General features: G+C 43.2%; 1 protein-coding gene across 1 annotated transcript; it reads left to right on the forward strand.

Moving 5' to 3' along the window:
- Window positions 1–2,690: 2,690 nt before the first annotated feature.
- Window positions 2,691–11,287, forward strand: HOGA1 (4-hydroxy-2-oxoglutarate aldolase 1). Its single transcript, XM_061636286.1, has 7 exons — window positions 2,691–2,965; window positions 4,673–4,801; window positions 5,055–5,182; window positions 6,886–7,020; window positions 8,772–8,868; window positions 9,224–9,357; window positions 10,840–11,287. Exons 1-7 carry the CDS (start codon window positions 2,710–2,712, stop codon window positions 10,987–10,989), a joined length of 1,029 nt encoding a protein of 342 aa, XP_061492270.1. The 5' UTR covers window positions 2,691–2,709; the 3' UTR covers window positions 10,990–11,287.
- Window positions 11,288–11,448: the final 161 nt, after the last annotated feature.

The raw sequence follows: 11,448 nt of genomic DNA on the forward strand, positions 1-11,448 counted from the left end.
TTCAGATAGTTGCATGATAGCAAATTAGCCCATGAGATGCTACGGTTCCAAACTGTTAGCACTGTACTGCATGGGGGTAGGTTGGGGTGGGATGGTGGTATTTGTGGTATCAAAGATTCAAAGTATCTCCTAGGGAACCTAAAGTAACAGTGCACCTTCCCCCTTTGTGTAGCCTGGTAGTGAGTAATGGGAAAGGCCCACAGCTTGAAGAGCAACAAAATACCTGACCTCAGAGTGGGTCGTACCTGATCTGCCATGGAAATTATAAGGTCAGTGATCAGAGATGAATTCTGGCTGCAATCAGAGATGAATTCTGGCTGCAAAGCAAAAGCCATTCCAAGAAGGAAGGGTGACAAAACCAATTGAGGCATGGCAGACTCATATTAAGGGCTGAATACAGGTCTTTGCAGGGCCCTTCATTGGCTATGCCTAGAACTTCATTCCATTCACTAACTAGTTGGCAATAATTAATTTGCCCCAAATCGCTTTATCCTTACACTGGCATACAAGTAGTACGAATAGTCCACATGGCACATTAACTACCAACTTATGGAGGATCTGGGTGAACAGGGCAGCTAATGCCAAACTGGCTCAGTAAATGAAGATCAGATCTGCTATTAAATATACAGACATTCCTGATACCTAATATTAGGGCAGCACTCTTCCCTTCACTCAGTGTAGTCCTAAGACTAAGGGAAGTACTAACATGTTCCATGCTTATACATAATAGAAGCTGCCATATTTGTGAAATAGCACACTAACGGCACAATCCTATGCATGTTTACTCAGAGGTAAATCCTACAGTGATTAATGGAGCTTTCCCCCTTGTAAATGTGTTTAGGTTTGCAGCCTAAAATGGTAGCCTCTTCACTTGGGTTGACCTTTCTCTGAAGGGATAGTGCCAAGAGGAAATCCTTTACAGCAGGAACCTGTGGCCCTCCAGATGTTGTTGGACTACAACTCTCATCAGTTCCAGCCAGCATGACCAATAGTGAAGGATGATGGGAGATGTACTTTAGAAGCATGGGGGAAGCATAGGTTCTCCATCCCTGCTTTAAAGCCTGCCGTCTTAGGCACACTTATCGTGGGAGTGGACAAAGTGGGACATACTTCTGAGTAAACATATACTGGGGCTCCTTAGTTTAGCGAGAAGGTAAGAGGAGACATGAGAGGTGTATAAGATTATGCATCATGAGGAAAAAGTGGATAGAGAAGGTTCTCTCCCTCTCCCATAGCACTAGAACGTGTGGACATCCAATGAAGCTGAATGTTGGAAGCAGAGCTTGGAAGATTACTTTTAAAAAGTAATAAATTAGTTACAGTTACAATTACATGGCCCCCCAAAAGCAGTAATTGCTGTTACAATTACAATTGTTCTGAAAAGTAATCACTACAATTACGTTTCAGTTACTTTTAAAAAAAACCGCCTACAAAGCGCTGGCCTTGGCTACTGCACATCTAAGTAGCCTAAAACAACATTAAAAATAAACACATACAGAGGTAGTAGAATAATTCTTTTTATCCATAAGATAGCAATGGTGGTCTCTCTGCTGGTAAGGGAGGTGGGGAGGGAGGCAGAGGCCACAGCTCAGATCTCTGCATGTCAAACCAAGTTCAACCACCACCACCCACTCACCCCCCCCCCACATACAGAGTCATCTTTCACCTCCACAGTTCTTTATCTCCATTCTGTTGCTGCCTCTTTCTCCTTTATCCATGTTCTTGCCCTCTGGCTCCTTTTTCCCTCCACCCCCTACTTCACCACCACCATCCATTTGTTTAAACAATTGTTTTCTCCACTCCACCCTGTCTCACTCTCCACCTCCTCCCTTGTCGCCTCCTACCCACCCACACAGCATGAGGGAAGAGTGTGAGCGATGCTGCACTTAATCCCAGTTTGAGGCACATGATTTTCATCCACAAATCAGAGGAGCAGAAGACTTCCCCTGCTTCCCCCTCCCCAAGTAATGCCCCAAAGTAATGCTGGAAACATTACAATTACTCTACAAAAGTAATAAAATTACTCTTAGTTCTATTACAATCAAAATGTAAAGGAATTACCCACTCATTCCTCAAAAAAAGTAATGAATTAGAAGTAATTTGTTACTTTTTCACATAGAACATAGTTAAACTATTAAATTTGCTCCCACAGGAGGCAGCAATGGCTGCCAACTTGAATGGATCGGTTTAAAAAGAGGATTAGACAAATACATGGAGGATAAACTTATCAGTGGCTACTAGCCATGATGGATGGCTATGCTCTGCCTCCATGGCAAGAGGCAGCAAGCTTCTGAATACCAGTTGTTAGAAACAGCAAGAGACGAGAATGCTGTTGTACTGTACTCAGGTCCGGTTTGTGCGCTTCCCACAGGCATTGGCCACTGTGAGAAGATGTTGGACTAGATTGGCCACTAGCCTGATTACAGGCTTTTTTTAATGTGTTTATCAGGATCTGCCTACTAATGGAAGGGGGAGTCACCATTCCAAGATGAAATATCCCCATAGGATTTAGCTGGTCTATGGGTGTGCGCGCGTAAATCAGGGCTTCTCTCCTTTTTTAAAATTTGATGAGGGGTTTCAAGGTGCCACGAGGATGAACTCAGATTTTGGCCTCCCTCCCCCCATAGGGGCGGTCTTACTAAACTCTCCCCGCCCCCATACAGAGTTCTTGTACTCCCCGGCGGCGCAGCACTAAACATTGACAGTACAATGATCAGGGTGCCTGTAAGTCCGTGGTTCCTGCGCCTTCAACGGCCGAAAGGTCCTTGCTCTCCCCCCACGGGGACTGGGGTGGGGAGCGTTCATAGGCGGTTTACCACTGCGACTGTTGCAGAAACAACTAATCGGCGGCTGGACCTTCGGGGCATCTATCCGCCCCTGGCCACCCCCTTCACCTTGCAAGGAGAGGTGGATTACATCCGGTTGGAGGAGAACCTGCGCCTCTATGCGGGGATTCCCTTCCGAGGTAGGGGCTGCAGGCTGGACACGTGGGGCTGCTTCTAGCGCAGAGCACCAGGCGGGGAAGGAAGGATCTGGGAGCCGTGTGACGTTGCTCGGGCTCATTTGCCGCTCAGCTGTACTTGCTGCAAGTTCCTTCTGGAGACAGATGTGGGTCGTGGTTTGTTCCCGTGAGGTTTTTGGCGCGCTGGCAATGCTGTTAACGACTCTGCCTTGATCCGTCCTGGAAGGCAGGTTCGCAGGGAGCTAGGGTCACTTCCTCTCTAACACCCTTCTCCCACCCCCTTCTTTAAGGATTGCCCTTAAAGGCATGAAGGGGGCGGCAGATTCATGCCTTTAGGAGTTATCCGATGCAGAGACGCTAAACTTGTCGTCCTAGATTTCGATTTCTGCCCTGGAGCTGATCAAGGCACAGATTTTGCAGGAAAAATGAATAAGCAACAGGTTTCACTGTAGTGTAGGTAAAGTGATCACCGCTTGGTACCCCTGGCGTGGTGGAAGGTTCTTCAAAGCTAGGCAGCTACTTCTCCAACAGTGGTGACTTAAGAGTTTTGGGGAGAACAAAAACAAACCCTTTCACTTAGTTCTTGCAGCTGGAGCTTTTCCAGTAAATAGGAAGGGGGTGCACAGCTGAATAGACAACTATACAGTACTCTTCAAGGATACACATGGCTGCCTGCCTGGACTTTGGCCCTAGTCTGCAGCTCTGCTGGAGAAGGAGGAGAAACCTGTGCTTTTGGCACATTTTTCCAGCCCTCAAATAATGCTGCCCTAGTCTTAACTAGCAGAGGACAGTCTCTGAAGGCACAGGAGCCCTAATAGGAAGAAGATAGTAATGCTGTCCAGCCCCCTTTTCTTTTTCTGGGATTTGATTATGGTCTGGCAGGCTGGGAAATAATAACTCCATAACTGAGATATAGATGTGAGGCAGGCCTTTGGCTGGCTTCTGACCACCTTCTTGGCTCTGTGGCTGAGCCCACTGCTAGATCACCTGACCACAGTTATCAGTGCTCTGGTAACACCCAGGATAGAGTCCTGTACTGTACTATACAAGGGGCTGCCTTTAGAGATTTCTCAAAAACTTCAAAAGGTCCAAAGTATGGCAGTTAGACTATTATCTGGAACATATCACTGCGAACATATCTTGCCTATTTTAAGAGAACAGCCCAGGCTGCCACTTAGTTTTCAGGTACAATTCCCTATCATGAGGGTGTTGACCTTTAAAATCATATAACAGCCTGGGACCAGGGTACCCAATTATACACGATTTTAATATTGGCTTCATAGGACCTTCTCTGGGTGCCCCTACTTTCAGGTGACTAGAGAGAGGCCTTCTCAGTGCTGGCACCCTGTCCTTGAAATACCCTCCCCAAACAGTTTTGTGAGGTGCTTATTATGCTATTATTGTTTAGGGTCCTGGTTAAGACTATTTTATTCTCCAAGATATATGTTCCTGTTGTGTTGTTCTACTGATTTTATTCACTACTGTTTTATTTATTTCTACTGCTGTTTGTACTTGTTTCATTTATTTTATTTTACATTTTTTTCATTTTACATTTTTATTGCGCTAGTGTTCTAATTTTTGTTTTTTGGTGTTTGTATGTTGCTTTGGAGATTTGAAGTTCAAAGACAATCTATAAATACTTGAACTGAAAATGGTTGAGTGGCATGATGAAAATGAAAACGCACACCCAACACCAACTATTTTTTGCAGGTTTTGTGGTGCAGGGTTCCAATGGGGAAGCTCCTTATTTGACACAACAGGAACGTCTGGAAGTGGTGAGACGGGTGCGCCAAGCTGTGCCCAAGGAAAAGCTCCTGCTTGCTGGGACTGGATGTGAATGTGAGCAGTGTGCTAGGGATAGGGATGGGGCTAGGGGACACCATCCTCTAACTGCACCATGTCCTAAATGAAGATTCTAGTACTAAGACTTGGACCCATGTGGTATCTTACTTCTGTGGCTCTTCTAAACCTTGGTTCCACTCCTGGCTCTTAGAGCCTCCTAATTTCACCAAGCCCGTCCTTTGGATCCATAAGCCTCTTTAAACCTTACCTTATTGTGGTCAAGTTATTCCACTTGTCCTTCTTCCTTTAGCAACCCAGGGCACTATTGAGATGACAGCACAGATGGCTGATAAGGGTGCAGATGCCGCCCTTGTAGTGACTCCTTGCTACTTCCGGGGAAGCATGACCAGTGCAGCCTTGATGCATCATTACAAGCAGGTGAAGAATGGGGTCAGGACATTTTCCTGGTCTGAGTCACAGAGGATTGGGGGAAGGGTGAGATGATACCTGGAATAGTGGTTTGTAGTAAGTTATTTATCTGTTATTTATTATAGGATGATTGCATGCATGTGTGCATTTTCAGAACAAATGCAGCTAATAAATATTTTGGATTCTGAATTCAAATGCAGTTTCTCCCTAAGTTGTTTAGGGGTTTATTACAGACACCAGTGCTTGTGTGGCTCAAAATGTAGTGTTATTTATTGAGAGATTGTTGTTGTTATATGCCTCCAAGTCGACTATGACTTATGGCGACCCTATGAATCAGTGACCTCCAAGAGCATCTGTCATGAACCACCCTGTTCAGATCGTGGAAGTTCAGGTCTGTGGCTTCCTTTATGGAATCAATCCATCTCTTGTTTGGCCTTCCTCTTTTTCTACTACCTTCTGTTTTTCCCAGCATTATTATCTTTTCTAATGAATCATGTTTTCTCATTATGTGTCCAAAGTATGATAACCTCAGTTTCATCATTTTAGCTTCTAATGATAGTTCTGGTTTAATTTGTTCTATCACCCAATTATTTGTCTTTTTCGCAGTCCATGGTATCCGGAAAGCTCTTCTCCAACACCATATTTCAAATGAATTGATTTTTCTCTTATCTGCTTTTTTCACTGTCCAACTTTCACATCCATATATAGAGATCGGAAATACCATGGTCTGAATGATCCTGACTTTAGTGTTCAGTGATACATCTTTACATTTGAGGACCTTTTCTAGTTCTCTCACAGCTGCCCTTCCCAGTCCCAGCCTTCTTCTAATTTCTTGACTATTAGAAAGTTTAATTTCAGAAAATAGGGGTGTGGACATGGAAAAGACTGCATTTGGCCTCTAGCTACCTTGAATTTTAGATCTAAGACTATATATTAAAAATAGTATTTCTTTGTGTTTATTTTTCATTCATTATTATTCCTTTGCAGAATTCAGCATATTATTGAATGTGTGCTATATATCGACAACTACTGGGACAGGGCACCTGTAAATAAAAATGAATAAACACTTGACTTGCTTTCTCCTCTTTCCTTTCATTATGGAGCTGTTCCTCCTTGGAATGTGACTTGTGGGGATCATGAATAAGAAGTTAATGGTCCCCCAAATCAAAAGATGCTTGTAGACACATGGCACACCATGGAAGCCACTGGCTGCCATGTTAAGGCTACAAATCCTAATGTGGCATGCTGTTTTGGAAGGAATGGATGCACCACAAAATCTATCACCCAATTATTTGTGACACTTTATTGCAGGCATGAAAAATCTGTGGCCCTGCAGATGTTGTTGGACTCTAGCCCCAGCCAGTATGGTCAATGGTCAGGAATGATGGGAAATATAGTCAAACAGCATTGCAGGGCCACAGATTCCTCATTGTTGTTATATTGCTTCATATTCTGTTGAAGAGTTTGTTAAAAAAGCAGACCTGCCCTGTGTCAATGCAAATATTGGCTAATAAATGTAACAGCAAGCACAGTACCTGTTATCTATGCAAGGTCTACCACAGCAGGGGAATAACTGATGTTTACACACGTTTTTCTATGCTAAAGGAAGGAGGTGAATCTGTCTTTGATGACTTGTTGTGTGGGGTTCTCAAAAACTCTAGGTTTTTCCTTGTGTGGCCATGTGCCACTATCACACTACTTTGTGCCCCCAGGTCGCTGAAGCATCTCCAATCCCTGTGATACTCTACAGCGTCCCGGCCAATACAAATCTGGAGCTGCCCATCGACACAGTGCTCAGCTTAGCACAACACCCCAACATTGTGGGGATCAAGGACAGTGGTGGCAATGTGAGTGAAAGGAGGGAGCCAGAGACTAAGCCAAAGTGGTTGTAATTGCATCTTGGGATGCTGGCAAGAATCTGAGTTTGAGGGCCTTTCAGTATTTTATGTTATTTTAACAAAATTTATATACTGCTTGAATGTATATTATGTATAGCTTTTTGTTATTGTAAGTCGCCTAGAGTGTCCACTAACCTGGACAGATAGGCGACCAATAAATAAAATATTATTATTATTATTATGCAAAGACCTCTAAGCTGCTTATGAAAAAACATTAAAATTATCAATAATAGTTAAAAAGGAGTAATTAAAAGATATATAAAACAATTAAAATATCTGCTAACTAAAAAAAATTAAAACAGATCAACATCTATGTGTCTGGATAATTTATTAATTTATTTATTCACCTACCTATCTATCTATCCTCTTAAGTAAGCAAGTGGCCCACAGGAGGGTCTGGAGACCTGCCAACATTCCCTTCCTCCTAGATTATTGAAATATTAACTTTAAAGTAACCATGCAGTTTAGAAAGAACTGTTTTACATTTTAGAGCACAACCAAATGGCAGTTTCCCACACCTAGTTTATCTCTTATGCACTAAAACGAAAATATGGAAAGGGAGACAGAGCAGGCACCTTAAAATAAAGCTCACACTGAGTGCCAGTGCGGTATCGAAGGCAGTGTGTCAGATTTGAATTGGAGAGACCCGGGTTTAAATCCCCAGTTTTCCATGAAGTTCACTGGGTAATCCTGAGCCAGTCACTCTTTCTCACTCTAACTTAGCTCATAGGATTGGAAGATATGATGGGATACAATAGTGGTATAGATAAATGGGCTCCTACTGGGAAGGGCAGAGTATAAATCAAATAATAAATAAATACATAAATTAATGAAAAGCCATCCTGTTTCTGTGACATGGAGACTGCAGTTGAGGCAGATTTCATGGTGAATCAGTAAGGGGTGAAACCACAGCAAGTTAGTTGCATCCTGGGTTCAAGGTTCCCCCTTCAAAGCTGCTATAGAGATGCCCTCGTAAATAACCCCAAACACCTTAAACAGTCACACATGGACACTTTCAAAACATCAGATTGGGGTTAATTCTGGTAATGGATCTATGGAATTAGGACTTTCAGTCTACAGCTCCGTTTGCTTTATCCCAGCAAACCCATTGGGAGATATGTGCCTGGAAACGGGCTGTGGCCTCTATCCAACACAGCCCTTCAGCTGTAGGCCTATCAATGATCTTTTTTGGTAATACACTATCTTTCTTTTGTTTCCCAAAAGCTCAGTGCCACTTATGTGGACTTTCATCCATCCAGGGATTTGCCAGGCTGTACATTAACAATGTAATAGCATCATGTGACCTTAGACTACCCTCCGTTTAGAATTGTAGGTCAACCCTCTCTCCCTTCTTTCTTGATGTTGGGATCACCCACTGTAGGAAGAGCATTAGTCCAGTGAAGTGAAGCAAAAAGAGTAATAAGTTAGTGTAGGGGCTGACACTCTTCCTTCAAAGACCAGGAGCTGCTTGTTGGGCTACAGGGAAAAAGCTGAACAAAAAAACAAACAAGTTTTACACAAGAAAGGGAACATAAGTAAAGCAATGTTGACTCAATCTTTTCAAGATAACAGCTCTGTCTCCGTGAGTGTCCTAACTCCAGGAATGCCTTGTGTTCATTGTCAATGGCAACTGTTGGCATCCCCTTAACATTGGTGTCTACTGCTGTTTCCCACTGTCAAGCCATCCCATCTCTTGCCAGATCACCCGCCTCGGACTGCTTGTACACAAGACCCAGCAGGAGGACTTCCAGGTACTGGCAGGATCAGCTGGTTTTCTGCTGGCCAGTTACATTGTAGGTAGGTAATGGCAGAAGCTTACCACTGTATAGAGCATCTGCAAAGTGTGGCTGGATGTTTCAGGACATGGGGGAGGGGTACAAAGTAGCCTAGGGTGTGTGTTATATAACCTTAAAGGAGATGAAAAAATATTTTCCAACTTTGTTTCCCATAATGTCCCTTGAGCAGAATAGCTGGGAAGGAAGGGTTGAGGTGCTGTTACAGGGAGCCCAGCATCTGGTCCATGCTCCACTAATCAGAAAAGAGCAGGGAAGGAAAGAATAAGGAGGCTGGGGGATATTGAGTGTGTATGGTACAAAGATATGTTTCACTGCCAAGGTGCTCTGCTCTTTGTTGACTCTGCTCCCTGCTCCAGGTGCTGCTGGAGGGATCTGTGCCCTTGCCAATGTGCTTGGTACTCCTATCTGTCAGCTTGAGCATCTGTGCTGTGCTGGAAGCTGGGATGAGGCCCGTGCACTACAGCACCGACTCATTGAGCCAAACATTGCAGTAAGACTGGATAACAGGGGGAAAGTGGGGCCTTTTGAACTTGGAATACTACCCTTTCTTGGGAAAATATGGGAAGGAAAGGCTAGACTGAGTCCCACATATAGTTGTTGCTCAGGGTATGAAGTTCAGGCCTATCCTTCCCCACCCTTAACAAAACCATATTCCCTGAACCTGAGATTACATGCACCTTAGTACCAGATCAGGATGACCAAGCAACTGTTTTATTGCCTGCACATTAGTCTTGTGCACCCCCCCCACTTCCTCAGCGTTTGAGTTTTATCATCTCCTACTGTGCATGAGTTGAACGAGGAGTTAAGGTGCACATATGAAACACCAAATAAAATATAAACATTTAATGCACATATACAGTTAAACCAAAATCACTGTTGGTTTTCTATATGTGCATTAAATGTTTCTATTTTATTTGGTATTTCATATGCGCACCTTAACTCCTCTGAGCATTGTGTGTTTTCTCTTAAGGTAGATTTTAACTTTCCAGTCCTTTGCTATTCTGCATGAGTGTCAGTGTCCTAAGCCATTTCAATTTTCCATTTTGATTTTTGAGACTGAAAATACCATTTTTTGCAATGTCAGTTGAGATCTATGGCTTATTCACACTGTAGTTGTCCAAATTTTGGAAAAACATGACATGCAATTATGAATTTTTACCTTTTTTCTTTGGCAGATTCATTTGAGCTTCAACATTTGCAGAAAACATATGCAGCTCTCGTAATTCTAGTACTGATCTTTGCTGCTTCTGCTGCGTCATAGTTGACAATATAATCTGGCCTGGTATAAGGCAGATGCCGACTTTCCTATAATAGTGATGTAATGTAACTTACTGCTAGAGCATAAGGGCCTAAAGCAGCCTTCTCTAATCTGATGCCCTCCAGATGTTTTGGGCTACAACTCCCATCTGTCCCAGCCAATGGCCAATCACTGTCCAAATGTTCTGGAGGGCACCAGGAAAGGCTGTCCTAGGTTCAGTCCTTGGCATCTCTGGCTAAAGGGTCTCAAGCAATAGCAACAAGAAAGCCTTCTGCCTTAAATCCACAAAGCATCTGCTAGTCAGGGTAGAACAGGAATAGCTATGTGAACCACAACACTGATCTATTATTTTGCTAGTAGTATAGTACTTACTAATCTTAGGCCTCATGTAGTCTCAGAAAGAAACCACTTGCTCAAATACATGTATATTATTGACTTTCAATGTTCAAGTTTAGTATGAGCTGCATCATTATTTCCTTACCTAAATTTATCAAGGGTCAAACAGGAATTGTTGGGTGCTAGTACTCTATTTACAATATTCTGGACATTCTGTTGCCACAGACAGTTCCTTGATGATGCAATTCTTTGGTTACTTCCAAATTCTGCAAGCCTAGAACTGAGTGATATTTGCATGAAAAGGGGGTTCACATACATCTATTCCACACTGGTGGGCATACAGCAATTTTTAAACCTTCACTGTTTATATTTCCACAGGTGACACGTAAGTTTGGGATCCCAGGCCTCAAGCAGGCCATGGACTGGTTTGGTTACAATGGAGGCTTCTGTCGTTCCCCTTTGCTCCCACTGAGTGAGATGCAAGCGATGGAGTTGCGTCAGGATTTCAGCTCCAACGGCTGGCTGTGAAAGACAAAGCAGCTCCAAGCAATGCTTGGAACCTTGAAATGGGCAGTAGGCCTGTTGCAATCTTAGGCATCAGACTTCATGCCTTGCTACTTACTAAAATACACCTTATTCATCTACATTGAATGTTCATTGGCATGTTTGAAAGCTTAATTATTATACTAGCACTGAAACACAGTAACTAAGATGCTAGAAGTCTTTAAATTGGCAGGGCTGCTTCTCGTGGTAAGACAGTAGCCCAGCATTCCATTCCCTGACTAGTAAGCACTTTTTAACAGGGAAAATGCTTTATTTCATACAAGACACTGGTTCATGCTGTTGAGGCTTTCTTGCCCTCCTTGATAAGAGGTAGCATGGGGTGGTATGAATCTTTAGAAAAGTATGTTCTCCAAGTAAAAACGTTTCTGTTGTGCCTCTTCTGCTCTCTCAATAATGGTACGCTCTGCTTGGAAGGGGGAAACA

Source organism: Rhineura floridana, chromosome 7 (assembly GCF_030035675.1).
Source record: "Rhineura floridana isolate rRhiFlo1 chromosome 7, rRhiFlo1.hap2, whole genome shotgun sequence".
In the NCBI taxonomy this organism is placed as follows: Eukaryota; Metazoa; Chordata; class Lepidosauria; order Squamata; family Rhineuridae; genus Rhineura; species Rhineura floridana.